The sequence below is a fragment of the Rhinolophus hipposideros genome (assembly GCF_964194185.1).
Source record: "Rhinolophus hipposideros genome assembly, chromosome: 20".
In the NCBI taxonomy this organism is placed as follows: Eukaryota; Metazoa; Chordata; class Mammalia; order Chiroptera; family Rhinolophidae; genus Rhinolophus; species Rhinolophus hipposideros.
This window is the reverse complement of record NC_138066.1, coordinates 48,281,477-48,307,376: the sequence shown is the minus strand read 5'-3', so window position 1 is coordinate 48,307,376 and position 25,900 is coordinate 48,281,477. Positions and strand designations below refer to the sequence as shown.

Here is a 25,900-nt window from a genome sequence, read left to right as displayed (position 1 = left end):
TATCCTTGACAGGGCCTGTTACAAATATTTTATGCAGAATGATGCGAGCTAAGACAAACGTCCTCAACACCCCTGAAGGGGACAAGCACTCACAACAGGGCAACACAGAGGTGGGGAGACGCCTTGTGCTGGGGATGCCTATGGAAGTGCCCCCAGTCTCCTGATGTGCCACAGCACGTTCTGCCCACACTGTGCTGAGCAGGGGAATTCTAAGCAGCACCCACTGTAACGCCAGTTCCACAGCCTGTCTGGGATCAGGGGATAAGGAAACTTTCACTCTTCTATAAGGTTCCTTATCCACTGAGCCCGGATCTTGGCCTCACGGGGGGGGGGGGGCGGGGGGGGAGATCAAGAAGTATTCTCCCAGGATGATGGAGTGAAGGAAACCTCAGGAAGAAAACACGTTCTCTCCTCAAACCCTGACCACTAACTCCTGGTAATGCTACCTCGTCCTCCACGCCACCCAGAAGTTGTTTATGGCAAATGCCCAGAGTAGGCCCTCAAAAAAACCCAAACACATAGGAAAGGGAGGGGAGAAAAAAGAGAAAAGCAGAACCCACTGGAGCTTTTAGGGTACGTGACCAATTTCCTGTGGGCACAAGCTGACATGTGAAATGATTACCTGAACGACCAGAGACATAAGAAAAGTGGGCATATCAGCGTTTTTTCCTTCCCCAAACTCAGTCACAGACATGACTCATCTCTAAGTGAATAGGTATTGTGAGAAGCAGCAGGAACCGTGGTGACCCTTAGGGACAGTGTGGACACTGCTGATACCAAGAGGAGGCTGTGGGCTGTTACACAATTCCTCAGATGAGGGGGACGCGATTCAGCGATTCAATTCATTCCAAGACTCAAGGAAGACTTCCTCTGATAAATTCCTGAGGTTCTGAAGCCCTTTGGTGCTACACACGAATGACACACACCCAGCAGGAAGACCCTGGTGTAAGGAAGGCTTTTTCCCAGCTGTTCCCAGAGATGCTTCCTTATCCATCACACAGCGCTAGAGTCTGTGAAGCTAGCAGGGACCCCCAGGCCAGGAAGGTAAGTACAAAGGAGGGCAGCTGTTTAAGAGTAGGTAAGTTCTAGAACAGGGGTGTCCAAACTTTTTTCAACAGTTTTCACCAAGGGCCATATGCGGTAAAATACACAAACAGCCGGGCCACTCACTCGAGGTAAAGTACTATTGCCTCACCTGGTTTATTCAAGGAAACTAAATATATTTTTGGAATTTGCTGCGGGCCAATTAACAATGGATCGAGGGCCACAGTTTGGACACCCCTGCTCTAGAACGAGGACTCTTGCTATTTTCCCTGGGCTACTTGGTAGCAACATGAGTCAATCATTTGATTCTTCTAACCCTCCTTCTACTTCTCCAGGCAAGAGGACTCCGTGATATAACCATAACCAGTCTTATATTACACAAAAAAGATAAACTGAGTGTGTGTGTGTGTGTGGGGGGGGGTGGCGTGAGGGGGAGGGGGTAATGCAGACCCAAGAAGGGAGCAATCAATCGTTCTAATTTTTCTAACTACAGACTCCACCAAACTGCAGCTGGAAGTGTCCGCATGCTTTCTCTGCCTCTTACACCATCCAAGACTAGAAAAGTTGTGCAACTTAAAATTCAGCTGAAAATCAAAGTGGTTTCCAGCTGCTGAGAGGAGCAAAACCCAGAGTCAACAGCTGTCAGTCACTGCCCATCTGAACCGGCAGGCAGCACACACGCCAAGTTGTAGCAGCCCGGAGGTAAATATTCCAAAGCGTTCGCAAGTTAATTTGGTTTTCTTGACCGCTCTCTCAAAAGTGAACAAACCTGACTCTCACAACATGTTCTCAGCCAGGACAGCCAGGAACTGGCCGCAGCTAAATCCATGCCCCCACCCCTTCCCCCGGGGTCTAGGCAAACAGGACATTCGCGAGCACAGTGCACAGGACGCAGAGTGCTTCCCTGGGAGCCAGGAGCACCGATGTGGGCCAAACAGGTTCCAAACGCAAAACTCACGTAGGGAGAATAGAGCTCCCCGGTCTCTGTGATTTCACCCGCCATTTCCAAAAGTGAGGAAGGGTCGTTCCGCAGCTGAGCTTCCTCCGGTGCGGGGGGCTACGGCTACTGCAGCTCCCTGAAGCAAAAGAGCGGATTTCAACTTCACGATGGGGCCCTCGGTGGGGTGGGGGGAGGTCTGCAGACGCGCTCGGCCCCGTCCCTTTATCACAGACACTGAGGGCCTCCGGATCTGCCACAGGACAGCGGGGAGGGAAGGGTCCTCCTGGACGAGTGACACCTGGCAGGGCTCTTCCCTTGCTGTGCACGGCATGAATCTATTCAACGCCGCTCGGACCCCCAGAGACAGAAGGGGCCCCAGAAGCCACCAAGTCACACCCTCCACAAGCGCCCCCTCCCACAAGTAACTGTCTCCCTCCTCCGCCTAAGGCGAGGGTCCGGGGCTTTCCTAGGTCTCCCTCCAACCCAGCTCCTCGCCCCAAAGCCTCTCCTTCTTAACCGGCCTCCAGTTCCCGCCCGTCCCCAACCTGCCTTCGGGCTCCCCACCCTTAAGCCTCCCCGTCTTCTCAAGGGCTCCGCTCCGAGGCTCCACCGACTTCTTCCCGTCCTGGACGAGGCGCGGGGTCTGGCGCTGCCCGAGCGCATCCCACCCTGGCGCCCGGCCCCTCACCTGCAGCGTAGCACGCTCGGGACGCCACCGCCGCCACCTCCAGCCCCTCCGCTGAGGCCGGCGCCCGCTGTCCTGCACCAGCGCCCACAGCGCGCAGGCGCCTGCGCCTGGAGCGCACTTCGTCCGCGCGCGCCTCGGGCGGGGCGCAGCGCGCTGATTGGGCGCCTCGCGGGGGCGGGACCGGGATTGGGTCCTGGCGGCTGCCGTCTGCGTGGCGGAAGTGGGAGGGGTGCGCTCCCACGCGCATGCGCGAGGGGCGCCCGTCGGCCGGGTCGGGCAGCGGGGCTGGTTAGGAGAGGGGGAGCGTGACTTCTGCGGGGCAACGCTGTCGTCGGCGCCGAGTGGGTGTGAACTGGGTGGTTTGGGGCCTCCGGTGGTTGGGTTCGGGGGTGAGGGCAGAGGAGCGTAGCCTGTAACTCCACACAAAGTGGGGGGCACGGAGAACTTAATCTGGCCTCACCCGCAAGTGGCCTGGTGGGCCTGGCTTGCGAGGTGGGGAAGAGGGACGGCCGGAGCCCAGAGGGGTGGTTGGAAATAAGCTGAAGGCAGGGCCGGAAGTTGGTTCTGGGGCGGAGTTTCACGGCTGGACAAGTGATGGGAGCTTTGGGGGTAAGTCTCCCAGCCTAAGTGGGGGAACACTCGCGCGGGGCCCTGAAGTCTTTGCCCTTCCCACCCGCAGGCCGCCACGATGAGGTTAAATCAGAACGTCTTGCTGCTGGGGAAGAAGGTGGTGCTCGTACCCTACACCTCACGGCACGTGCCTAGGTAACGGGGATGCAAGCCAGCTCTAGAAGGCGTAGCGAGGACGGTCGGCCTCCCTTAGCCCGAATCTCAAAGGCCATTTCCTCTGAGAAGGAGAAACACGGGTGTGAGAAGTAAATTACAGGAAAAAGCGAGAACTAGGACTCTCCTGGAGGAAGTCACCCGTCCCCTTGCTTTTCCCTTTCACCCCCCCGCCCCCAGCTTCCTTTTTGGCCTTTCAGCAGGGACTTATTTTGTGTCGACTAAATGTATGTAGGAAACCAAGAAATTGTCTTCTCACCTGCTTGTAAATTAGTGACATGTACTCAGTTCCTGGGGGCTTCGTGTTAGCGTGCCCTAAAAGTGCGCCGATGGCTTGTTCTGATGTCTGTTTGGAAAGGCCAGGACTGAGTCGCAGGGTGGGACTCGTGGGGCAGCGGGCAGTCTGGTAGACTGGCGTGGTGGTTATGTAGGGGTGTTCTCTACTTGTAGATTTCCGGTGCCCAGCCTCTGGGGATCGGTCCAGATTTCTTTGCTGAGCTTGGCTTGCCGTCCACGTCCCCTGAGGAATCTGAGGAATGTTTGGCCTCAGACTGCTCCTCTGCATTGACCCCCAAGACAGGATGGCGGATAGAACTCCTGACCCCTCCTGCTGTTGTCTTGTGGGCCTTGTGCTGTGGCCATCTGCCTTAGGAACCATTATAATCCTTTCTTTGGGTCTTCCATGAGTCCTGTGTTAGCCCTGTAGGGTTCACCCTTCTACCATCCATTTCTTTATCTCATAGTGTCAGATCCACGCTTCTGAATCTGCCCTGCCTGCCAAAGGCCATCCCTCTGTCCCTGCAGGTACCACGAGTGGATGAAATCAGAGGAGCTGCAGCGATTGACAGCCTCCGAGCCGCTGACCCTGGAGCAGGAGTATGCGATGCAGCGCAGCTGGCGTGAAGATGCTGACAGTGAGAAGTGGAGGCCCTGGGCTGGGCTGGTAGGGGGAGGGCTGACTCCAGAGGCAGTCTCCAGGTTCCCTCCCTTTCTCATTGCCAGCTGTCGCCCTTCTGCAGCCACAGAAGCCTTTTGAAAAGCACTTCATGAAAAGCCTCAAGGTGCCTGAAAACCTCAGACTCTGATGACCACTGAGGCTGGTCCATGTGGCTGATGCCTCTGTCCTCTTCCCCACTCACTACACCGGGCTTGGAAGGATTTAAAGTATTTGGGGCTCTGGCTGGAATTGAGGCCTTGTCTCTCATGTCCCTTGTTGCAAGCCCAGTGTAGTTATTGCTCTTTGGGTCCCCCACTCTCTGAGAATACGGGTAAAAGCCATCATTTTCCAAAATGGTGTTTGGAAAAAGCCGTTGTTTCCTGCAAGAGGCAGATTTAGGCTTTGGAATCAGCTGAAGGAAGGCCTGGCCCCCCCCCTTTCTCCCACCAGACTCAGAGATAGTCGTTCTCTGGCTTGGGTAGGAAGACTGTCCTCACTGCATTTCTTTAGGGAGTTAGGTGATAACCCTGTTGCCTCTCTCCTTAGAGTGTACCTTCATTGTGATGGATGCGGAGAAGTGGCAGGCCCAGCCAGGCACCACCGAAGAGAGCTGCATGGCGGGAGACGTGAACCTCTTCCTCACAGATCTAGGGGACCCCTCCTTGGGGGAGATTGAGGTCATGATTGCAGGTTTGTTCCACTTGGCCCTGCCTTCTCTCCCTTCTGGCCCTCGGATCTGCTGAACCTTAAGCCAGCCAAGGCTGCATAGGGACCGCAGAAAGCCCAATGGGAGGCTCCAGCTGGGGCAGACGGCCACTCGGCACCCATGCTTAGCAGTGAACTTAACCTTGAGTTTTAGGGTCTTCAAACTTCAGTCCGTCCCATTTTGAGGGTGTGCTGGGGACGCTCCAGAAATAGTCTTGCCTGGAGCATCTTCCCACACTACAGGAGGAGCCCATCCAGTTTGTGTCCTTGGTCCTTAGCCTTCTCCTGAGGGGTTGAAGTGGCACACTGAGGTTCAGGGATCAGCTCTGGGTCAGGTTACTGGGTGCATTCAAGTTGAGACCTTGGGCAAGTCATTTACCTTCTCATTGCTTCTGTGTACTTATCTGCAGAATGGTAATATTTACAAACTGTGTAGAGTGATGAGGATTAAATGAGGTTGTACCTGTCTGGAGCCTGGCACGTGGTGTCAGTGATTGCTCTTTTTCCTAGAGCCCGACTGCAGGGGCAAAGGCTTTGGCACTGAGGCTGTTCTCATGATCATGTCTTATGGTAAGAAGTCGGAGCAGACAATGCGGGGAGATGTGGCCAGGCCCCAGGTGAGGGCTAGCGCATGTTGGGCGTGAGCCTTTTTCAGGCCTGGAGGGGGTGGGGGTGAGGGTGTGACAGGTGCCTCCGCCACAGACTGGGACAGGAGGGGTGGAGTGTGCTGGAGGGACCTTCGTCCTGCAGCTTGTCCCTCTCTGATCTCTGGGAGGAGTGACCAAGCTAGGTCTGACCAAGTTTGAGGCTAAAATCGGGCAAGGAAATGAACCGAGCATCCGGATGTTCCAGAAACTTCACTTTGAACAGGTAAGGGTGTCACGGGCAGGAGGGTGAAGCCTGGGTCTGGGTGGGGAGGTCTGCTGCTGCTAGAACTCGTGGCTGTAACATAGCCAACCCTGATGTTTCTGGCTCACTAGGTGGCTGTGAGCAGCGTCTTCCAGGAGGTGACGCTCAGACTGACGGTGAGTGAACCAGAGCGGCAGTGGCTTCTGGAGCAGACCAGCCACGTGGAAGAGAAGCCCTACGGAGATGGGTAGTGGGAGCCCCGCTGACAGCCCTGCAGCAGGAGGCGAACGGATGGAGCCTTTGGGGCCGAGGGCTCCCGGTCCCGCTCCAGGCTGGGAATCTCTTCTCGGGGCCTGTCAGACTCTGGGCCGGACTTGCCCTCAGACTGGCAGTATGGCTGAGGGACTCAAGGGTGCCCCTCCTCCCAGCCAAACGTGCACTCAGATTCTGGGAACCTGGAGTAGACAGCACAAAGCCATGGGAGGAGGCAGGGTGGAGCTGGAGCTGGAGACGAAGGGTGCCGGGTGAATAGGCAGGTCCTCTCTTTCCCCTGGGAGGCCAGAGGTGCTGCCCTGGGGCTGAGGCCCTGGCTGGGAGTAAAGCACACTGCATGGCCAGCTTCCTGTTTCCTCATGGGCCTTGTAGACGTGAGCCCCTAGGAGGCCCAGCCAGCAGTGCCTGGTCCAGCGTGGGAGTGACAGGACAGGGGTAACTCAGTGCTCTAGGCCGGGTGTGACCCTGGGAGCTTTGGAAATGAATGAGCTTGGCCCTGTTAGGACAGAGAGATGGCTTGGAAAGTGGGCGACTGTCCTTGCTCCTCCTTCCTCTTCTTTGGAGCCAGTTTTGAATGTTGAATAAATTAGTTTTGGACACAGCTCCTTGTGGCCGGATCACCCCTCTGCTGAAAGCTTCAGGCCTCCGGCTCTCCACTCCTCAGCCTCACACCTCTGGGAGAAGCTGACAAGGCCACGAGGGGGCGTCGGAGGCACAGGTTCGGGTGATCAGGCTGCCTTGAGCTGGTGCTTAACAGGCAGAGCTGGGCCAGGTCTCCCCACCCCAGAGGAAGGGGGACACACTTTGACTTCTCAACGTCCTCAAAGCCTGTCGTAATCTGGGGTGGCCATCCAGAAAGGCCAGGCAGGTTTCAAAACACAATCGTGGCGGAGACTCTTGAGGGCACCTAGGATATTTCTGAGAAGAAGCAATCCCAGACAAGTTGAGGTGGCTTGCCTGAGGCCTCCTGATGGCAGAACCAGAACTATGGTTGAAGCCTCCCAGCTCCCAGTCCCCTTGATTCTGCCACCTGACACCAGGCTATGCATGTAAAAACAAAGAATCTAAAACATGCCTGAATCCGAGACACAAACTTCACTTGCTGGGCTCTCCTGTGTACCATGTCCCCAGCCCCGTAGCATTGGGGTTCCCTCTGAGCCACCTGTCCTTTCTACCTGTCTTCAGCTTAATCAGGGTCAAAAGTAGCTTAGGGCTTTCCCACCCAGTAGATGATGTCGTGGGGCAGTCCCCAGGCCTGCTCACCTGTGGGGGCCTCCATCGGGGGTCAAAGGGTAGAGGCAAGGGTGGAGGGGCCAGGCCAAGCCCAGCTGAGCCGGGTTTGGGGCAGTTGGTGCTAATATGGGCTTTGGACACAAACCCAGAGGTCAAGATGGCCGGAGAGCAACTGGCCTTCTGTCAGTCCTAGGGCCTCACAGGTCCCCTCCCTGGTTCGCTAGCTCTCTTCTTGTTCTCAGTCCCAGAAACCTGGTTTCTGAGGTTTCCTGCTTGGGTGGAGAGTAGCCCGGGGCCAGCTTCCCTTCCTTCTCTCTGAGCACCTCCTGGCCCAGCAGCCTCAGCTCTCAGGCCACCCTGGCATACCACTAGGATGTGGCCTCAAGAGCCAGAGGTAAGGGAGCTGGATTTCTGGAGGAGGAATAGGGCATCTTGCCCTTGGCAAGTCCCCTGCACCCCACCTGCCACCGGGCCCAGCACCTGGGTTTGTTTTCCCCTAGGCCTGGACAACTGCCCTCTAATCAGGCCCAGGCTAGATAAGATAAAAGTATCTGGCGCCAGCTCAGGCCACTCCTGGGAATCCTGCACCCCACTGGCTGAGGGCGGAAAGATCAAAGCCTAGTCTTCACATTCCCAATGGGCTCCAGCCAGGATTCACACTTCCAGCCCTCCTGGAATTAGAGGGAGGCTCAGAGCCCTCAGCAGGTAGGTCTGGGCTCGCACCTCTCTGGATGTCCGTCTGGATCAAGCCTGTGCATGTGGGACAGGGACAGGCCAACGCCTTCTGGTTAAAGCTGCCCACCTCCCACTGTCGGGCGTGGGGTCCCAGGGAGCCGTGGACCCCCCTCTCCCTCCAGCCCTACCTTCTCAGCCAGAGGCCATGCTGGGAACACCTGTTCACCATTTCTCAAGGCCAGGAGGCCAGAGCTCTAAAGGAACACACAAAGCCGAGGAGGTTTGGAGAAACCAGTTGAATTTCTGATGGGGTTTCCTTAGAATTACAATGGTGGTGCCTGGCTCAGCGCTGGGCAGGGGCTGGCCAAACTCTCCCCTACCTGCCCAGTGTTCTGGGGTGGGAGTAGAAACAAAACAGTTTAAGGCTGAGGCCACTGCTATGTCCTCGATGCAACAACCTGGAAAATCATGTGAATCAGGAAACAAGTATCCCTCTAAACTCTGCAATACTGCACTCTTAAAACAAATCAAATGACAACAATAAGATGCTTAACCCACAGCTCTCAGGATGATGTGTTTGTCGAATCCTTGAGTCCTTGATCAACCCCAGACCCACATCCACTTGGGGTCACGATGTCTCACCTGGTCCTGCAATTCTTGCTGGGCGCAGGTCCCTGTGATGTCCCAGGTGGGGTGGCAAGGGGACACCTGACAGGCTGAGGCACTCAGGAGGAGGACAGTCTGCTTTTTGATTGGGGTAGGACAGAAAAACATTCCCTTTCTCTGCGGTAAGGGAAGAACACAGTTCTCTAGAAAAATCAGATTTGCCAAGGGGGAGATGCTGGTGCTGATTTGCATGTCATTCGTGGGTAAGTGGGAGAAGGGAGGGAGTTAGATCGGGGTGTGGGCCCAGCTCGCCAGCTTTCCTGGGTGGCCGGGGCAGGCCCTCAGAGGTTGCTGAAGAGTTCGTTTTTCTTGCTCCAGTCCATCTGCGGGGCCCGTTTGTTGCTGCGCTTCTGGTGGGCCCTCTCTTTGGCCACGGCCAGGGAGATGTTGAAGTCTGGGATGGGGTCGGAGGAGGAGGAGGTAGATGAGGGTACAGTGGAGTCTTGTTTCTTGGGGCTGTCTTGGGAATTCAGCTGTGAAGAGCAGGGGAGGCAGAGAGCGGGAGTCAGTGCCTGACAAGGCTTCCTGGTCCTCGGCCTGGGTGAGGTGGCTCCCTTGGGCCAGTGCCCAGGGAAGTTGGGTCACGAGTAGACTGTGGCTCGGCATGTGACCTCTAAGGCAGGCTGGTACGTGCCAGGAACGAGTGTGGCCTGGGAGTGGGCTGCTAGTAAGCCGGTGCCCCCCCCCCACCCGCCCAGCCGCCTACCTCCTCGCTGGTGTCACTGGATGTGGATCTTGCCAGGGCTGGCCTGGGGTTCTCGGATGCCACCTCGGCCAGGCCTTCATAACTGTTCTCCTGGCAGAGAGAGGACAGGTGTGGGCTGGTGGGGGATGGGGTGGTGAAGTCCTGAGCAAGAAAAGGGAGTTCCCAGGGAAGACAGGTTCCTGAGCCTGAGAAGTTCCACTTGAGCCCTCGTCATCCACCGCACAGCCCCACTGCCTGAGCCTGCCAGGGGCCCTCGGGATTTTCATTTTCACATTCCTCCAAGGATCAGAGGCAGCCGGGTTCCACAGGGGGTGGGGGGTGGGGGGAAGGTGAGGGTGAGTGGGGGGGGAGCATCTGGGATCAGCTGAGTTGCCCACTCCCCAATCCTCCCAAGGAGGATTTGCCTTTTGGGCCAGTGGGGCTTTCTGGAGCATGAGGACACTGGGGGCCTCCTTATTTGGCATGGGGTACACCTGTGATGTGCCCTCTATCTCCTGTGGCCCCCCCTGACCGTTTACTTGGACTTGACCCCAGGAATCTTAAAACCGTAACCCCAAAGCAGCTAAGAATGGCTTTAAAAGCATAAGGTGGATGACAGCTCTAGACCCACAGATGGAGCAAAAGGAGGTTCAGGTGGCCCAGGGTCCCGTCCCCTTCCTTTGTGCCCCAGCAGGAGCCCCTGGGGAAGGGAAGCCTTTGAACAAACGCTGCAGAAAGCTCCGCTCTGTGGTCCAGCTCCGAGTCGGCCTGTCCCAGAGTGAAGGCCTTGGCCAAGGCTTCAGCTTGGCGCTCAGCCCCTGCCTGGGTTCCTGTGGCCTCAGCTAGCACCGGCCCCGCCATCTCTTCCCCAGCCTCCACTGCCTTCCCGTCCCTTCTGCCCGGGGAGGAGGGGTGGAGGGGCTTTGTTCTTCCAACCCAGACTGGAAGTAGCAGCGGCCGGGCAGCATGCGGCCAGACACTGAAGCTCTGTTCTTGGGGGGAAGAATGGCCTCCTCTGTGCGGTGGGGAGTTGGAGGTGGGGCTTGTCACCCAGGATGGCGGGCTGCAGAGGGGCGTGCCAGGCCTCTCCGTCTGAACGGCCCTGGTCCTAGGCAAGGGCCGAGGCTACAGCGGCAGTTGTATGGCTGGGAGCTCCTGAGCCTGACAGCCGTCCTCCCAACCACACCACCTTCCACCCTTCTCCCGCAGCCCCGGACTGAGAGCCAGAGAAGCAGTTAGGGGTCTGTTTTACCTTCTGGATCTCCCCATTGGTAAAGGGCTCGGGCAAGGGACCTAGTGAAGGAAAAAAACAGAGATGAGTCCAGAAGCTCAGGGAAATGTGGATGGGTTGAAGCACGGAGACGTGAGCAGTGGGAGCTGGACAGATAACTAGATCTTGTGCCTTGGGACAGTGTTTAAAAGTCTCTTGACTAGACTGCAACTCACTGTTAAGTACAGTTGACATTTTGACAACCCAGCAGCACACACAGACTGTGTGAGTGTAACACAAGTTTCACAAAACAACTTGCCTTTAGTACATCCCCAAACCTTACGCTCATTATGTCACAATGCTCTGATATTTTCTATTCAATTTCATGAAAGAAATGTGCTAGGCGCTGCCTACTAAATTAATATTTAGACCACTGATGGGTAAGGAGCTGTTGGAGAAGAGCACTGTGCTAGGTGGGGTTGAAATTCCTGGCTGGCTGCCTAAGAATCACCAGAGAAGCTTATTAGAACCAGATTCCCGGGCCTTGGCACCAGAGCTTGTGACTTGGTGGGCCTGGGGCAGGACTAGGAATCAGTGTTTTCCAAATGCTTCCCAGGTGATGGTGGTGTCACCAGGATTAGAACCACATCCAGGTTGTGGGAAATCATCCCAACTCGTACTTGCCCGTGTGGAGTTGAGGGGATGGGGGCTCAGGGCAGGGTTCTGGGTGTGACCCCCCACCCAGCAAAAATGGGAAACCTGGTGGTGATAGGAGGGGTCGGAGGGAGAGAACCCTGGCCTGGGGTCACCCTCGCTGGGCTCACTCAGGGTAGAGGTCCCATGTGGTGGCAAGGGGGCTGCCTCATCTCCAGGGACTGGTCAGCCTGGGTGCAGTTCTTCTGAACTCTTAGCTTGACCTTTCCCCTTGCCCTGCACTGGAGGCCTGAGCAGTGACGTATACCCGACTCGCACCTTTTCCTCCCTTCCAACATCCTCGGCCAGACCAGGGACTGCGGAGACATAGGGACACTCACTTTCCCACTGCGCCCAAGCCAGCCTCTTCCCTGTGAGCTCCAGACTGTTTCATAGTGGTCAGGGTGAAGCCCTGGGGTGGGGTGGGGGGGCACATTCCTCTCTATGGGACACCCCAGTTACATCTAGTTGGGAGGACCGGGTAGAAGACACCACCCTGAAGAAACAAGGGGGAACACTAGGGAGACCTGCCCCTGGCCTCTCCCTGTGCAGGCCCTCTGGCCAGAGGCTGCAGTCACCCTAGTTCCCAGGGCCCTTCCCATCCCAAGAGGGAAGAATGTGAAGGCTGATGACTTGGTTGAGGGGAGAAGGATGCTGGAGGAGGCGGGGAAGGTATTTGAGGAGCTGAGTGGAATCCAGATCTCTGCTGTGTCTTCCTCATATCATGTCCCCAAAAGCAAGGCTGGTTCCCAGGGCCTCAGTTTCCCCCTCCCTAAGGAAGGGGATTATCTGAGTTACCTGGTCTCCATGAATTTGGGAGACAAGGGTAAGTTGACACCCCACCTCTCACGCCCAGTGTCTGCTAGGGACTTCCAACTGACCCATCCTGCCTTCTGGGAACCCCTAGCACCCTAGATTGGGCTAGATGCAGACTGGGCCTTCCCATTGGGTCCCTCCAGCTAGGGATCCAAGCCTGTGGCAGGACCTTTGTATGGACCCCCAAACACACAAATATAACCCTGACAGCCTGAGGGAGGCCCCAACCACTGCAAAATCCAAAGAGATTCCATCTCCCAACCCCCGCTGGAGCCATCTTCCCAGGGAGAAAGTCCAGACCAGGGAGCAGAGCGCTGCTTAACTCCTTGCTTTGGTCTAGCAGCCCCGCCCCCTTTGGCTTGGACTCACGTAAGGGGAAGTGCCAGGCTTGGCAGGGTGATGGTGGGGGATGGGGAGGGCAGGGGCCCAGGGACCGAGAGGGGACCCACTGCTCTCTAGAGCCAGCAAGCCTGGGTTTCCAAGACAACCTGAGAGAAGGGAGGGGAGGCACTGGGCCCCTGTCATTGGACTCTGATCTGACCAAGCAAAGGCTGGAGGCCTCCCCAGAGTTAACCCTTTCCTTGAATCAGCACTGCCCTGAGAACACGCTGGGGGTGGAGGGATTGGAAGCTCAGGCCTCCCTGTGTTGTTGCAGCCTTGGGGCAAGAAGCAGCAGCTCATCCCATCTGGCCATCCCTCAGGCCAGCTTACCACTGTCATATGCCATCCTCAGGAACCCACTGCCAACCCACACCCCTGGGCCTCCCCCGAAGGACGTGGGGGTGCACTGAAGCAGGAAGCTGTTCATCCCTCACCCGGGACACAGTGAAGTCTAGAACCCTGGCCAACCCCTGACGTGGGGGCCTCGTCCTCGCCAATCAGCTCACCGCTCAGGTGCTCCTGAGACGGGATCACTTTGCATTTCTTGAAGAACTCGTCGGTCTCCTTGTCCACCACCAGCAGCTTCGTCTCGTCCCCACCAGCTTTGATGGCAGATACCACATCCCCGTGCTGCTTGCCCTCCATACAGACCCCGTTCACCTGTGAGTGGGGGCAGAGTTACCGGCACAGATCTCAGTTCTGGGGGGGGTAGGGTGAGGAGGTGCAAGTGATCTTCATTCTCGGCCAGTTGGCAATCTGGGGACACTGAGCCCCACTGGCCTGTAGAGGCCAAGTGGTCCTCCCACTTGACAGTCAGATGGGAGGCAGGACACGTGAGAAAAGCCAAAGTAAATATTCAGATGAGACTAAACAAACACAGCTGTGACCGGAGGGATGGGAAAGGTTTGGGAGGCTGGGTTGGGCCCCAGCTTTTCTGTGTACTTGTCGACTTCCTTCTCTGGACCTTGGTTTGCTCACATGTAAAATGAGAAGTCTGGGGAGAGCTGATTTTCCAGCTCTAAGGTTCTAAGACTGAGATTCTGGGACCTGCCCAAGGCATTTGGGTCACGTTTCCTCTCCTGTTGAGCACAGCACACGTGCCTAACAGCCTACTTGGGGAAGAGGATTTCATCCGCCCATCCCCATCCCTATGCCTGGCCTTGAGGACTCAGGCAGCAGGAAACTCTAGGGGTGGCCCCAGATAGCTACCTGGATAGACAGGTGAATCAGGGGCTGCGCTCGGTGAAGAAGAGCCAGGGGAGGTGGGGAACGAGAGACGTCAGTCCCTCCACCCACCCACTCACCACCTTTCCATCTCCCCTCCTGCCCGCCTGCCCGCATCTATGGGATGCCTGGGCCCCAGGGGCTAACCAAGGAGCAGAAGGTGTGATGGCTGCCTGGAGATGCTCATCCATGTGGAGGAATCAGGAAGGAAGAACCTGGGAAGAAGGCAGGAAGCATTACCTCAATGATGCGATCCTGGGCCTGGAGCCCCGAAGCTTCGGCCGGTGAGTCCGGGTCCACTGACCGGATGAACTGGCCAGGCTTGGACTTGTCACTGTGCAGGTTGAAGCCATAGCCATTGGTGCCCCTCTTCATGGTGCAGAGCCGAGGCCGAAGCTCACGCTGTGGGGATAAAGGAAGGTCCGTGTCACTCCAGTGTCTTGGGTCCTACTCTCCTTGCCCTGTGCCTGACCCCATGTCCCCATCAAGGAAGAGTGCTCAATAAAGCGAGTCTGCTTAGAGCCTACACAGCAATGTGAGAGAATGCTGGCCTGGGACTCAGAGACCTGATGTTGCAGCAAACTGCCTAGGCGACCCCGGGCAACAAGGCCCCTGTCCAAACGTGTTTCCTCTTCTGGCAAATGAGGGGTGAACCAGATTAGCTCAAGTCCCCCTTTCAACCGTCTAAGGTTAATCATGTTATTTTGATTGCTACCTTGTCCCTCCTACCAAAAGTTCAGTCTGGCCCTCCTGAGCGGGGGGCGGGGTGGGGGGGGTAAGTAGCACCCCTGCCAGTCTGGCTGGGTACCTGAGACATGTGACAGGGGACCCCAGACCCTGTACCTCATTGTCTGCAACAGGGAGGCAGAGGCAGGTGTTTACTGAAAGCTGCTCGGCATGTTTACAGTAAAGCCCTTCCTCACCCACACGACTCCTGTCTCCCCCACCACGACAAGTGGCCCAGTCAAAGGGAGCCGGGGCGGGGAGGGGCAATGATGACCACAGACCCGGAGTGGCACAGCTGGGGTCCCTGAACAAGACAAGGACATCCTACTGGCAGCACCAAGACTGGCCTAGCAAAGGCAGCAACAGAACCCCAGAGATCCTGTTGGTCCCCCAAGAAGCCTGAATGGGGGGGGATCTGGGCTAAAGGGAGCCCAGTGTGGCTGCCTGGACAAGGTGACCTATTGAAAAGGCACAAGCAGATTTCTCGTGAGCACTCAGACACTTAGCTGAACGTTTTCTTTACCAAATGTTTGCTCCAACTTGGCAGCTGAGCTTAGAAGCTGCAGGCCTGGGACACGTGGACAGGATGGAGGGAGGACGTGTGAGTGGGCAAGAAACTGAAATCTTGACCAGAAGCCCAAGCACCAGGACTGACTTGGGGTCCCTCTCCCCCTCCTCCCAGGCCTGGGGCAGGGCCGCAGCAAATAGCTTGCACACTCTGGGTTACCCCTGGACCCCAGACAATGAGCAATGGCTGGAGTCAAGGCCAGGCCCAGGTTCCAGCTTCCCCACTATGTGACCTGGGGCAGTAAATGCCTTCTCAAGAACCTCAGGTGCCTTATTTATAGACCATTCTTAGTGCCACCTGCCTCCCAGAGTTGCTGTGAGGCAGTGAGATAATTAACATAGGAGAGAACACCTGACAGTTGTAAAATCCCCTTGCATATGTAGACTTTCTCACTTGTGCATACTAATGAACAGTCAAACAAAAGTGAGAAGTGAGATTCTGGGGGCTGGGTGGGGTGCCAGGTTGCTCTGAATTCCCAGTCCCCAGCTTGGAGTGGAGAAGGCAGGGATAGGTGGGGAAGGAGAGAAGGGTTTACAGGTCGCCTGCCCCAACTTGCCAGCCCCAGGAGGAGGTGCCATCTGCAGTGAGACTCAGTCCCCACCCCTCCACTCTCGGGGTGGTCAGAGGGTGACTAGGTCTTCCTTTAAGCGTAGCGGCAGATCTTTCTGTGTTTCAGGATGTTGATGAAGGATGTGGAGAGGCCAAGACAGGAAGGAGGGGTGACGGTTGGGCCTGTGGGTACCCTCATCTAGGCTAGAGGCCCCAGGAACCCCCTTTTCCCAAGTTCTCCTCATCCCTCTCCTTTTCCTCCCTGCAGAGCCCACACCAGCAGGCCCGCGGATGCCTGCTTATCCGGGCCAGCCACAGCCGTGTGGGATCTTGTTCCTGGGAGTGAGTGAGGCTCTTCTCCCCTCAAGCTAATCCCTTCACAAAGCTGCCAGCCTGGCCCTCTGAAGCTGAAGCCTAAGCTAGCAGGAACAGGTCTGACCAGCTGCCACCACCAGGGCAGGCTCAGCTTTCTGCCCCAACCAGGCTGAGCTCCAGTGGCCCTGAGAAAGTGGGGAGGGTGAATCCCGGGGAAGGAAGGGGGGAGCTCTGATGTCTCTGCTTCTTCCCGCTTCCCCTCATTCCAAAGAGCCTTCCCATAGCAACCTGGCGGGGCCTGGTCACCTCCTGCCCCCATCTTCAAGATGCGGAAACTGAGACTCAAGATGTTATGCGCACTGCCTGATGTCACACAGCTTCCAGTGGAGGAGGAGCCGGAACTCCAACCCTGTCTCTGACTCGACCCTTAAGACCAAGTCCAGACTGGGAGGGGGCCCACTTGGAGCTGAGGCCTCAAGAGTCACAAACACTGGAGTGGCTCTCCCTGAGGTACCTGCAGTTTCTGTGGGGAGGTGCTTGGGAGCTGATGAAACCACAGCCTTCCTTCCGGGGTCTCAAAAGGCCTCTTGCAGCCAGAGCTACAGACTGAGCTTGGGACAGGCGACAAGGCAAAGGGCAGGCCTGGGCTGCTCTCCTGGCTGGCAGGGCTGCCCTGGCCCCGTGATGCCCATCTCCAGGCCCAGGTCTTTGTGCTGCGGGCTTCCCTTACTGATCCTCAGCATGTTTCACCCCAGGACTATGTGCCTGGTGACCTGTCATTAAAGCTGGAAGCCTGCTTTCAGTCTTGTTCCCCTCTGCCAGCAGCAAGCCATGAGGGTGGGGAAAATGGGAGACCCAGCCTGAGGGACTCAGGGCCCTGCTGCTTCCTTCCCCCTGCAATGGGACCTGGTCCATTGCCCGCTGGGGCTGGGCAGGCAGACTGGAAGCCCCAGGTAGTTTTTTGAAGTGTTCAGATGCCTACAGAGCTCCATCTAGCTCCCTCCTTTCCAAGCCCCTGGAGACTCCCCCCTTCCCACAGTAAGGGGTGGGGGCTTCCCATTCTTTCAGGGAGACCAGCCTTGTTTCTCCCTCCCCTGCCCCCAGCTGTCTCCAGGAGGTGTCATTCCAGCGGCTAACTCAGCTCATCTCATCCTGGGTGGAGGCTGGTGCTGACAGGAGTCCCTGGGGGGCAGTCTCCCTGGGGACCTGTGGGGCTGGCCCAGCACTGAGAAGATGGGGGGGGGTCAGGCACTTAGTCTGAGCTTGACCACCATTGCTCCTGGGCCTGTACCCCCAGAACTGGGACAGGGCCTGGTGTGGCCCCCTGGAGTTCAGGAGGAGCCTCGCACCACAGTGCTAGAGCGGTCCAGAGCTGGGGGGGGCGGGGGGTGACTTCAAGAGGACCATGTTTCCAGGGTGTTCAGAGCCTCAGGTGGGACTCCCAGTGATAACAGCTCCCAAATGAAAATCAGGATCTGCTCAGTGAGGAGACTGGCGGAGACTCGAAAGCCAGAGGAAGGAACCTGAGGGAATGGCGGCCAATGGGCAGGGGCGGCTGGGAGCTAGATGGGTCTGAATGTCTCACTTCGAGAAAATGCCAGACGACGCACATTCTGGAAAAGACCCTGCCAGGAGAGCTGCTCCCAGACTCTCATGGGGCCTTCTCCCACTCTCAGGTTCTCCGGCTATTCCAAATCCTATCCCAGAACTGATGTGGCTGCCCCCCTCCATTCCTTCCTCTCCCCCAGGGAGTCCAGCTCCACCCCAAGTGGCCGCCCAGTCACCTCCACCCACGCAGCCCAGAGAGCGGATGGCGGGCACGGAATTCAATAGGCACCACCAGCAACCACCTGGAAAGCTGGGGAAAGTCGATACCATAATCCCAGTGACTGTCTCTGGGGAACAGGCCCAGGCCGCTCCCTGCTCCTCCTCAGGGAGGGCAGCTGGGGGTGCCAACGCCCCACTGGGCCCGGCCCCTCCCTGGCCAGTGCCGTGGTGAGGAGCCTATAGAGAACAGCCTGGCGGCTTCCCGTAAAGGGCAGGCTGGAGGAGGCGGAGACCACCAGGGTGGCTGGGGGAACAATAGAAGTGACCTCACCCCCCCCAAACTGCCCTTCCCCCAGCCCAGCCCCAGCTAAGGGCTCTTGTTCATGCACCTATGAATGGTTCCCTGCTGCACCGTACAGGGAAATCAGCTTCAATAACGGGGTGAACAGGTAGGAGATGGGAGAGGTAGGGAGAAGGGGCCCTGACAGTTCTGCTGGGGTGGTGGAGGGGGTAGGAACCATGGCTGCTCTGGGAGGCAGCTCAGTCTGTTCCACGAGACTGTGGAGACACAGGCTTGGGTCTGGTGCCAGCTCTTCAAGGAAGCCAGGAAGGAGAGCTGGCCCAGCCTGGGGTGACGTGTGACAGGGCAACATGGGGGTATTGTCCTTAGGGCAGGCTGGGAAGTGCCCAGGAGCTCAGACCACTAGCCAGGATCCACAGCTCTAGACTGAAGGGATATTATGCTCTCCTCCCTCACCCAGGGGAGGTAGTGACCCATGCCTTATGGCCCTGATGTGGTTCCAATTCACCCTACAGAACCCCCCCAGGTCTGTGCAGGCTGAGGAAAGTTAGACACCTCCATTTGCAAAAAGGGAGCTGCTCCTAGCCCCTGATCTTGGACTTTCTGTTTCTCAGTGGGAAGGCACTTTGCTGGAGCCCAGCAGGGTGGGATCCAGGAAGGAGACATAAGCTAAAGTGGGGGCTGCTTCTTCAACACCCCCAAGCAGGAGCCCTGAGCCAGATCCCCCCTCTGGCTCTTTTCTTCTGGTGCTGTCCAGAGACACACCTGAGGGAGTTTGGCTCAGGTCTCCGCAGGGCTGGGCAAGGCTGGGATGGAGCAGGCTGGTACGTGGCCTGGGCTGCTGCCTGGCTGGCCACCGTCCAGGCTGGCTACCCCCTGCTTGCCTGCCCAGCAAGCACTCTACCAACAGTCCTCCTCATCCCTCTCCCACCTCCCAGAAGGTGCTGGATTTAACTCCTGTGGGCTGTCCCAAGAGGCTACTTGTAAGGACCTTCAGAGAGCTTGTGAAATGGGGGCTCTACTGAAATAACAAACAGCAGCTACTGTTTTCTGAACACTTACTATGTGCCAAGCACTGCACTAGGGCTTTATGTGGTTTTTTTTTTCGTTAAAACACAATTACAACCCTGTGAGGAAGGTATTATTGCCCTCATTTCACAGATGAAGAAACTCAGCTTCAAACAGAGCACATAAATCGCTCAGCTCATAGGAGAAGGCAGGCTCTTAACGTATGTCTAGACCAGCTATCCAGTAGAAATATAATGCCAGTCATTCAGGTGTTAAAGAAAACCTCAGGTCCAAAATGGTGTCACTCGTGCTAATAGCCCATGATACCAAACCTAGATTCAACACCTTATCTAACTGTAGTTTCAACCTCTCCATGAAATATAATCTTAATCAACCAGTCTAGAATTTTCTGGTCAAGCACCAGTAAGGTAATCGGTCACCTGGTAATTGGTCACTTCCATCTCCCCCATAGAGAGAAGAAGCAATCTATATCAGAAAAACCCTTCCCGAAGAAGACGTCAGGCCCCAAAATAATCTTTTCTTTTGTTTGTCAATAGCTCCAAACCTTCCATTTTGTACAACCCTTCGGAGCTCCCCTCTAGTTGCTAGATGCGATGCTGCCCAATTCATGAATCACTTAGTAAAGCCAATTTGATCATCAAAGTTACTTGGTTGAATTTTGTTACGTAACACAGGTAATTAAAAGTTTTCTAGCAGCCACATTAAAGGGTAAAAAGAAACAGGAGAAATTAATTGTAATAGCTTACTTTACACAATATATCCAAAATATTATCATTTCAACATGTAATACATTTAAAAAGTTATGAGGGGACTATTTTACATCTTTTTATTTGTACTAGGTCTTCAAAATCTGGTGTGCATTTAACTCTTACAGCATATCTCAATTTGGACTTGTGCACATTTCAGGTACTAAGAGCCACACGTGGCTAGTGGCCGTGGCAATGGCCTGAGTAGATCCTAGAGGTCTTACTCTCAACCCTTAGGCTGTCAGCGCCAAACACTCTTCAAAATCCCCACCCGTGACCTTCGAACAGGGCACAGGGAGAGGCTGGAGCTCAATCACACAGCAGAGAGCAGTACTTGAACCTGGACCACAGGGAATCTGTATCACTTACCCTTTTCCAGGGCACAGAACCCTAAACATTGTCTAGGGGTCTGGGGACTTGGTGAGCTGTTCTAATCCCTAGGGATGGCGAATGCAAGGCCAGGGCCAACAGTCAAGGTCAGCCTCCAGATAGGCCCTTTGTGCTACAGGGTAGCCCAGAGATAGCGAGGGCGGGTTCTCAGGACCTGAGGGTGGAGGCAGAGCCTTGGTCACTAGACTGCCCACCCAGCCCATCACAGGAGAAGGGATAGGCCAGGAGCCTGCATCCTCAGGTGCTTGAAGGGTGCCACTGGGAACAGGAGCACCTGGGAGTCCTGGCCCAAAGGGCTCAGCTACCGGGACCTTTTTAGGGAGATGGTTCAAGCAGCCTGAACTGATGTCACTCTGATGGGCAGAGACACCCAGCTGGAGAGGCAGGCCCCTGAGCACAATCCAACTGTGTGGCCAAATGGATATGCAAACAGACACTGGAATCCGAGTGAGCTGGGTTCCAAGACACAGCCCTGAAGGTAAGAACCAGGCGCTATAGACTAGGGGAGAAAGAGACCCCACACATGGCCTAAGAGGAGGAACCAACGCACACGAGAGCCCACACCCTGTTCATTTCAAATCCAACATCCTGCTGCTCAAACCTTGTTCTGTTCCCCCAGAAATGGGATAGCAGTTGGGAGGCTGCCAGCTCATGGTGCCCACCTACCCACCTTGTTACCTGGGGTGCCTGTACCATCTTTGCCTCTGGAATCAGGGTCAGGTCTGGCAGAACTCACACCAAGGTGGGCACTTACCCCCGCCCCCCATCATCGCATCGAATTCCCCCACCAACCATGCAGGATGGGTGCTTGTGTCCCCATTTCACAGAGGTAGAAGCTGAGGCTTGCAGGGAACAATGAACAATTAGGGGCCCAGAGCCAGCCAGTTGGCAGAGCTAGGATTCACATGTTGATCTGGCTTACTCCTAATTTTAAAATGGAAGCTGCTCATAGGCAAGAAAAAGGAGTGGGTAGGTTCTGTCTGGAATTCCGAACTCTGGGTGTGCTTGAGTTGTAATGAGGCCCAGGTGTGCTGGACTGAAATGATTTAGGACAAAGGTCCCGGGTGGCTATTATGCATTCATTTCAAAAACGTTACTGAGCCCCTCCCTACTCTGTGCCAGGCACAGTGCTGGGGATATAAACACAAATCAGCCACAGTGGTTGCCCTGGGGAAATCACCATGCAGTGATGGAGATCATAAAGAGATGATTCAAATACCGTGTGTGCAGAGCAATAAAAGAGGTAAGGACAGGGAGCAGGAGGAGGAGGCGAGGAAAGGCTCCTTGGGAGGTGAGAGGTCTTGGAGAGAGTGCCCAGTGGAGAGGGGGGCTGAAGGGTTCCCAGGCCGAGGGAGGTCAGGAAGGGAGGGTCAAAGACTGAGTGAATACGGTGTGCTAGAGAATTTGGACCCTCGGTGTGGTGGGGTAGACACAAGGGGGAGGTGGGGAGAGTAGGCTGCCAGGTAGTGAAGGGCTGTGAAATATATGGTTATTCAACAATAGCGAGCCCTGATTGCGCAGGTACTGAGTGCCAGGCGTGGTCACAGCTGCACCTGCCTAAGGAGGGAGGCAGATCCAGTGCTACTTGCCCCATGGATAGGTGTGTAACAATCACTGTGAAATATTTAATTCAAATACCGGGCACTTACTGAGTACCAGACACTGAGCTTTGCAGATAGCCTCGTATAATCCCCATAAACCCACCAAGCAGCTGCTATGGCCCCCAACTTACACAAGAGGAAATGGAGGCTTAGAGAGGTTAAGGAACTTGGCTTGAGGTGGCCCAGCGAGTACAGCTGAGCTGGCTTAGGCCTGCCCAGCCACCACTGTGGGCCCATGTGCCAACCACCAAGCTCGAGGGTTTAGATTCCATCCTGTGACTGCGAGGTTATGAGCCAGGGTGCTGCTGCTCCTCTCTCCCCATGGGTGTGGAGGTGGGAAGGCCATCGACAAAGGTGGGCAGAGCTGGAAGTACACCTCCTCTTCCTCCTACCAGGCACCAGGTACTACAGGCACCAGGTACTACAGGCACCCCTCGCCCTCTGCCCTGTATTATCCTCCCAATGAGATGTCACCTGCCACCCACAATCTGCAGAGCACTTTCCCCCATACCACCTTTTTCACGGATGAGGACTCATGTAGATACCTTAACGGCACCCACTTTGCAAACAAATTCAGGCTACCACTAATTAGTAAACCTTGAAGTGCTTTACATAGGAGAGGCCTTTGAGGAAAAAAATAACACGATATTACCATTGTTTTGCAATGTCAAGGCAGGTCACCTGCATGCCCAGATTCCATGGCAATTTCCTACTAGAGGGATTTAACAGTACTGACTGGCTATGCATAACTCTAAAGGCAGTGTGTGTGGGGGGCTACACAGAGCTGGTATTCAAATGCCTGGACATAAAGGAACTCAATTCAGTATTCCATAGGGGCATGAGTACTTCTGTTATCTATAAAATTCTAGAGAAGGTAGGTATCACTGTATTCCAAGGTCCCCATTTTACATATGGGAGAACCAAGTCTCAAAGAAGTTCTGTGATTTGCTTGTTGACCTGAAACCCCAAGAGGCCTGGCGACTATGTCCCTGGGACAGGGGGACTGGGTAGGAGTGGTTCTACTCCCTTCTGCTGGCCTAACAAAGTACACACAAATGCAGGTGTCACACCACCACCTATGGGAATCTGATTCTGTGCTCATCCTGACAGCAGGAAGCCAAGCGTTGCTGTCCTTTCAGATGGGGGTGGTGCATGTGCTAGGTCCTCTACCACCCCCCAGGCCCTCTGGCACCCAGCAGCAAAACCAAAAGGGCAATGGGAGGAGCTGAACATGATGCAACTGCTGGGGGAGGGGGTGTGCTACTTGTGTGAGTGCCAAAGTTCAAAAAAATAAAAGAATGGCAAATCAATGCCCTCAGCACAAAGTTCAAACTGTATTTCTGCCTGGGACCAACTCCCTAGTCTCTGACCCCTGGCAGGGATGCTTTGACTCCTGCCCCACCCTTGCCAATGCCGGCCTGGCAAGGGCAGGAAGTGGGAGACTGGAGGCCCTGGCATTCCGGGCACTAGGAGCTCCGGCGGGACAGGGCTCCTAGTGACCTCACTTCCTTCACTTCCACCGAACCAGTTGGTCCTCTCGGGCTCCACCTTCTACCTCAATGCTAAACTGTACCCTTTCTCTGTCTAGGGGAGGCTCCTGCTGGCACCGGACACCTGCACCACACACTGCCACCCGGTGGAGAGCTGCTGCGAGCCATATAGGCCCTACTCCCAGTCTGCACCGAGACCTCCCCTTCACTCTCTGGGGACAGGAGGCTCAGCACAACTTGTTTTGCCACTGCCCCTCCTGCAGCTGACCCAAACTGGGATCGTTTAGGGGAAAACCAAACATGGGCAAAAAGCAACCAGCCTGCTTGGCTGTCGGGGCACTGGAGTGAGGCAGACGATGCCAGGGCAAGACCACCTGCCCACAGCACGCTCCGCTCGCCCATGCAGAGCTGCGTGCCACGGGACCACTCCCTCTCCTCCATCCCCCTCAGCCACCTTTCTCCTCCTTCAAGATCCTCCCTCCCAGCCGACACAAGCTAGCGCTTACTCCTCACATTCCTGAGAACCATAAATCCTCCTGGGCGGCAGAGCCGCCGCCAACACCCCCGAGAGGCCTCTGCACCTCCTCCCCGCACCCCACCCCCCACATCGCCCTAAGACGGTGGGGCTTCCTCTGTCTTTCTTAGAAGTCACACCGGACTTCAGAAGAGGATGAAGTCCAGCCGGGCTGAAGCTGAAGTTAAGGATACACACACCCGTGGGCTGGAGGGTAAAACCCTGCCTGCGACCCCTGCCCTCCCAGCGCCAGGGCTCCGCACAGAAAGGGAGTTGTTATTCCTCTAGCTTTTTGAAGTCGGGGCGGCGCTCACTTTACCCCAGCTTCTGTTACCACCCACGGGGACCGTGGAGGAAGCTGGCAACTATGGGGCGGCCAGGAGTGGGATAGTCGAGGAATCGGGCCCGGAGAGGGTGGGATTGGAGGGTTGCGAAAAAACGAGAGCAGACTCCACCAACAGAGCCGAGGAAACGGGGACTGGATTTCCCCGAGTCGTCCTCCCTTCCCTCACTTCCAAAGGCCAAGGGACAAGAGGTGCTGGTGGCAAAGAAGCTCAAAGTCCAAGCGAGTGTGGAGAGGGGGTGGGGGTCGTGGGACGCAGCCCCAAGCCTGTAACTGCCAGTGAGCCTGGGAGGCGGGCGGAAGCAGTCTCCCCCTCGAGGATCGAGTTTCAGAAAGACAAGGCGGGCGCGGGGCGCCTGGGTCTGTCCCCGCTCCTTCCCTCCCACGCCGTTCCGGCCTCGCCGCCCGGCCCAGCCCGCACTTACCCGCTCGGGATGGCTCTTCTCGGCTTCACGCGGTTCCCGAGCGTCGGCCTGCGGCTCATTTTCGCCGCCAGCCTCCTGTGTCTCGGCGGCGGCCGGAGGCTCGGCCTGCCTGGGCCCTTCCTGGACGCGCAGCAACTCTTCCCGGACCTGGACGCCCAGCTTCTGCAGCCGCTCGTCCGTCTCGGGATCGACCACCAGCAGACGCACCGCGTTGAGCGCCGCGCGGATGCGACTCACCACTTGCTGATGCGTCTCCTTCTCCACGTTCTCTCCGTTCACTTCCACCAGCCGGTCTCCCGCCAGCAGCCCCGCCCTCTCGGCCGGCGAGCCGGGTTCTACCAGCCGGATGAACTGGCCCACCTTGCCCTTCTCCCCGTGCAGATGGAAGCCATAGCCGTTCGGACCCTTCTCCAGGCAGCAGAGCCGGGGCAGGGGTGCCCCGGCCGCCGCGTCAGAGCTCATCTCGCTCTACGATGGCTGAGCGGCGCTACGCAGGGTCCGGTAGGGGTCCGAAGACTGCACGATCCGGTCCTTTTCCCAGCCCTGCGGACTGCGAGGCTGGAGGGAGCGCGGCCGCAAATCTCCGCGCCCGCAGCACTAGCAGGTGTCCCGCGAGCGGCGGCAGTGAACTGCGAGGAGCCAAAAACACAACTCCTGGACCAATCCCCGTCCCGCGCGGCGTCTGAGCGTTCCAGAACCCGCCCCGGACCCTTATTTAGGAGGCGGGGCCGCGCCGAGGGTGTGGACCACCTCGGACCAATCAGGGACCACGGACAGGAGGAGCTCAGGCCGGGTGAACGACGCCGGCCAATGGGAACGCGCAGGGGCGGTGCCCTGCGCTCGGCCTGGCGCCCCGCGGCGGGAGAAGAAAGGGTTCAGGAAGTGGAAGTGTTTGTTGCCAAGTGGCCGGAGTTGAGGCGGGGGGCGGGGCGAGTTCCAGGTTCTGGGTAGACGGGCCCGCTGGCTGGGTTCTGATTTTCCCCCACTAGTGGCGGGAATTGAGGAGAGCCAACCCGTGGGTAAAGGACCCTAAAGTTTCAACAGCCTTTAGCCAAAACCTTGTGTGCAGCCCCAATGCGGGGGTGGAGGGGCGAACGTTGCCGGGGAAACCGCTCCGGGTCTGGGGCTACGAGGTTCCAGCGGTCTTAAGAATAACACTGAGGTCTACCTCGGACCCAACAGAGTTGTTTGAATAACAACATTTTCCCGTTTGTGGAGTCATTTTGTGCTGTCTCAGGACCTGCTTATGGAGGGGAAGGGGGCGTGCTCTGATCCTCACTGGGAAAGTGTGAAGGCTCAGCAGAGAGCCGAAGGAATTGCAGGGTCTGCCCACT

At 56.7% G+C, this 25,900-nt stretch overlaps 3 protein-coding genes across 12 annotated transcripts in view; 1 reads left to right on the top strand and 2 right to left on the bottom strand.

The window, feature by feature from the left end:
- The window catches only part of TMEM104 (transmembrane protein 104), a 53,519-nt gene extending 50,738 nt beyond the window's left edge, over positions 1–2,781 (bottom strand). For 2 of the 4 annotated variants that reach the window (XM_081028911.1, XM_081028913.1), the window contains exons 1-2: positions 2,673–2,774; positions 2,003–2,120 (exon numbers count right to left, since the gene is read on the bottom strand). In XM_081028911.1, the coding sequence (XP_080885037.1) occupies positions 2,003–2,047 (45 nt within the window). In that variant the 5' untranslated portion in view covers positions 2,048–2,120; positions 2,673–2,774. The other 2 variants (XM_081028914.1, XM_081028912.1) reach the window with 2 other exon arrangements.
- Positions 2,782–2,911: 130 nt separating this feature from the next.
- Positions 2,912–8,415, top strand: NAT9 (N-acetyltransferase 9). 6 transcript variants are annotated; one of them, XM_081029433.1, is made up of 7 exons: positions 2,912–3,013; positions 3,352–3,437; positions 4,260–4,369; positions 4,939–5,082; positions 5,608–5,667; positions 5,873–5,967; positions 6,078–8,415. In XM_081029433.1, exons 2-7 carry the CDS (start codon positions 3,361–3,363, stop codon positions 6,195–6,197), a joined length of 606 nt encoding a protein of 201 aa, XP_080885559.1. In that variant the 5' UTR covers positions 2,912–3,013; positions 3,352–3,360; the 3' UTR covers positions 6,198–8,415. The 6 variants fall into 6 exon arrangements, with proteins under 6 accessions (XP_080885559.1, XP_080885563.1, XP_080885560.1 ...); XM_081029437.1 differs by having other exon boundaries at positions 5,950–5,967; positions 6,078–6,819; XM_081029434.1 differs by having other exon boundaries at positions 2,914–3,013; positions 3,352–3,425; positions 6,078–6,820.
- Positions 8,405–25,277, bottom strand: NHERF1 (NHERF family PDZ scaffold protein 1). Of its 2 annotated transcripts, none has more exons than XM_081029415.1 (6): positions 24,567–25,277; positions 14,043–14,204; positions 13,085–13,238; positions 10,731–10,771; positions 9,500–9,589; positions 8,405–9,266 (listed from the first exon to the last, which is right to left on the bottom strand). In XM_081029415.1, exons 1-6 carry the CDS (start codon positions 25,026–25,028, stop codon positions 9,075–9,077), a joined length of 1,101 nt encoding a protein of 366 aa, XP_080885541.1. In that variant the 5' UTR covers positions 25,029–25,277; the 3' UTR covers positions 8,405–9,074. The 2 variants fall into 2 exon arrangements, with proteins under 2 accessions (XP_080885541.1, XP_080885540.1); XM_081029414.1 differs by having other exon boundaries at positions 9,500–9,640; positions 24,567–25,250.
- Positions 25,278–25,900: the final 623 nt, after the last annotated feature.

Bases quoted from the DNA above. Each gene is read 5' to 3' on its own strand.
- NAT9 (XM_081029432.1), top strand. The intron at 3,438-4,259 runs GTAACGGGGATG...CTGTCCCTGCAG, and splicing joins ACCTCACGGCACGTGCCTAG to GTACCACGAGTGGATGAAAT. The intron at 5,083-5,607 runs GTTTGTTCCACT...TCTTTTTCCTAG, and splicing joins GATTGAGGTCATGATTGCAG to AGCCCGACTGCAGGGGCAAA.
- NHERF1 (XM_081029414.1), bottom strand. From the start codon at position 25,028: ATGAGCTCTGACGCGGCGGCCGGGGCACCCCTGCCCCGGCTCTGCTGC. The intron at 10,772-13,084 runs GTGAGCTGATTG...TTCCTTCACTAG, and splicing joins GTCTCAGGAGCACCTGAGCG to GTCCCTTGCCCGAGCCCTTT. The intron at 9,641-10,730 runs GTAAAACAGACC...TTTCTTGCTCAG, and splicing joins CCAATGGGGAGATCCAGAAG to GACTTCACCACCCCATCCCC.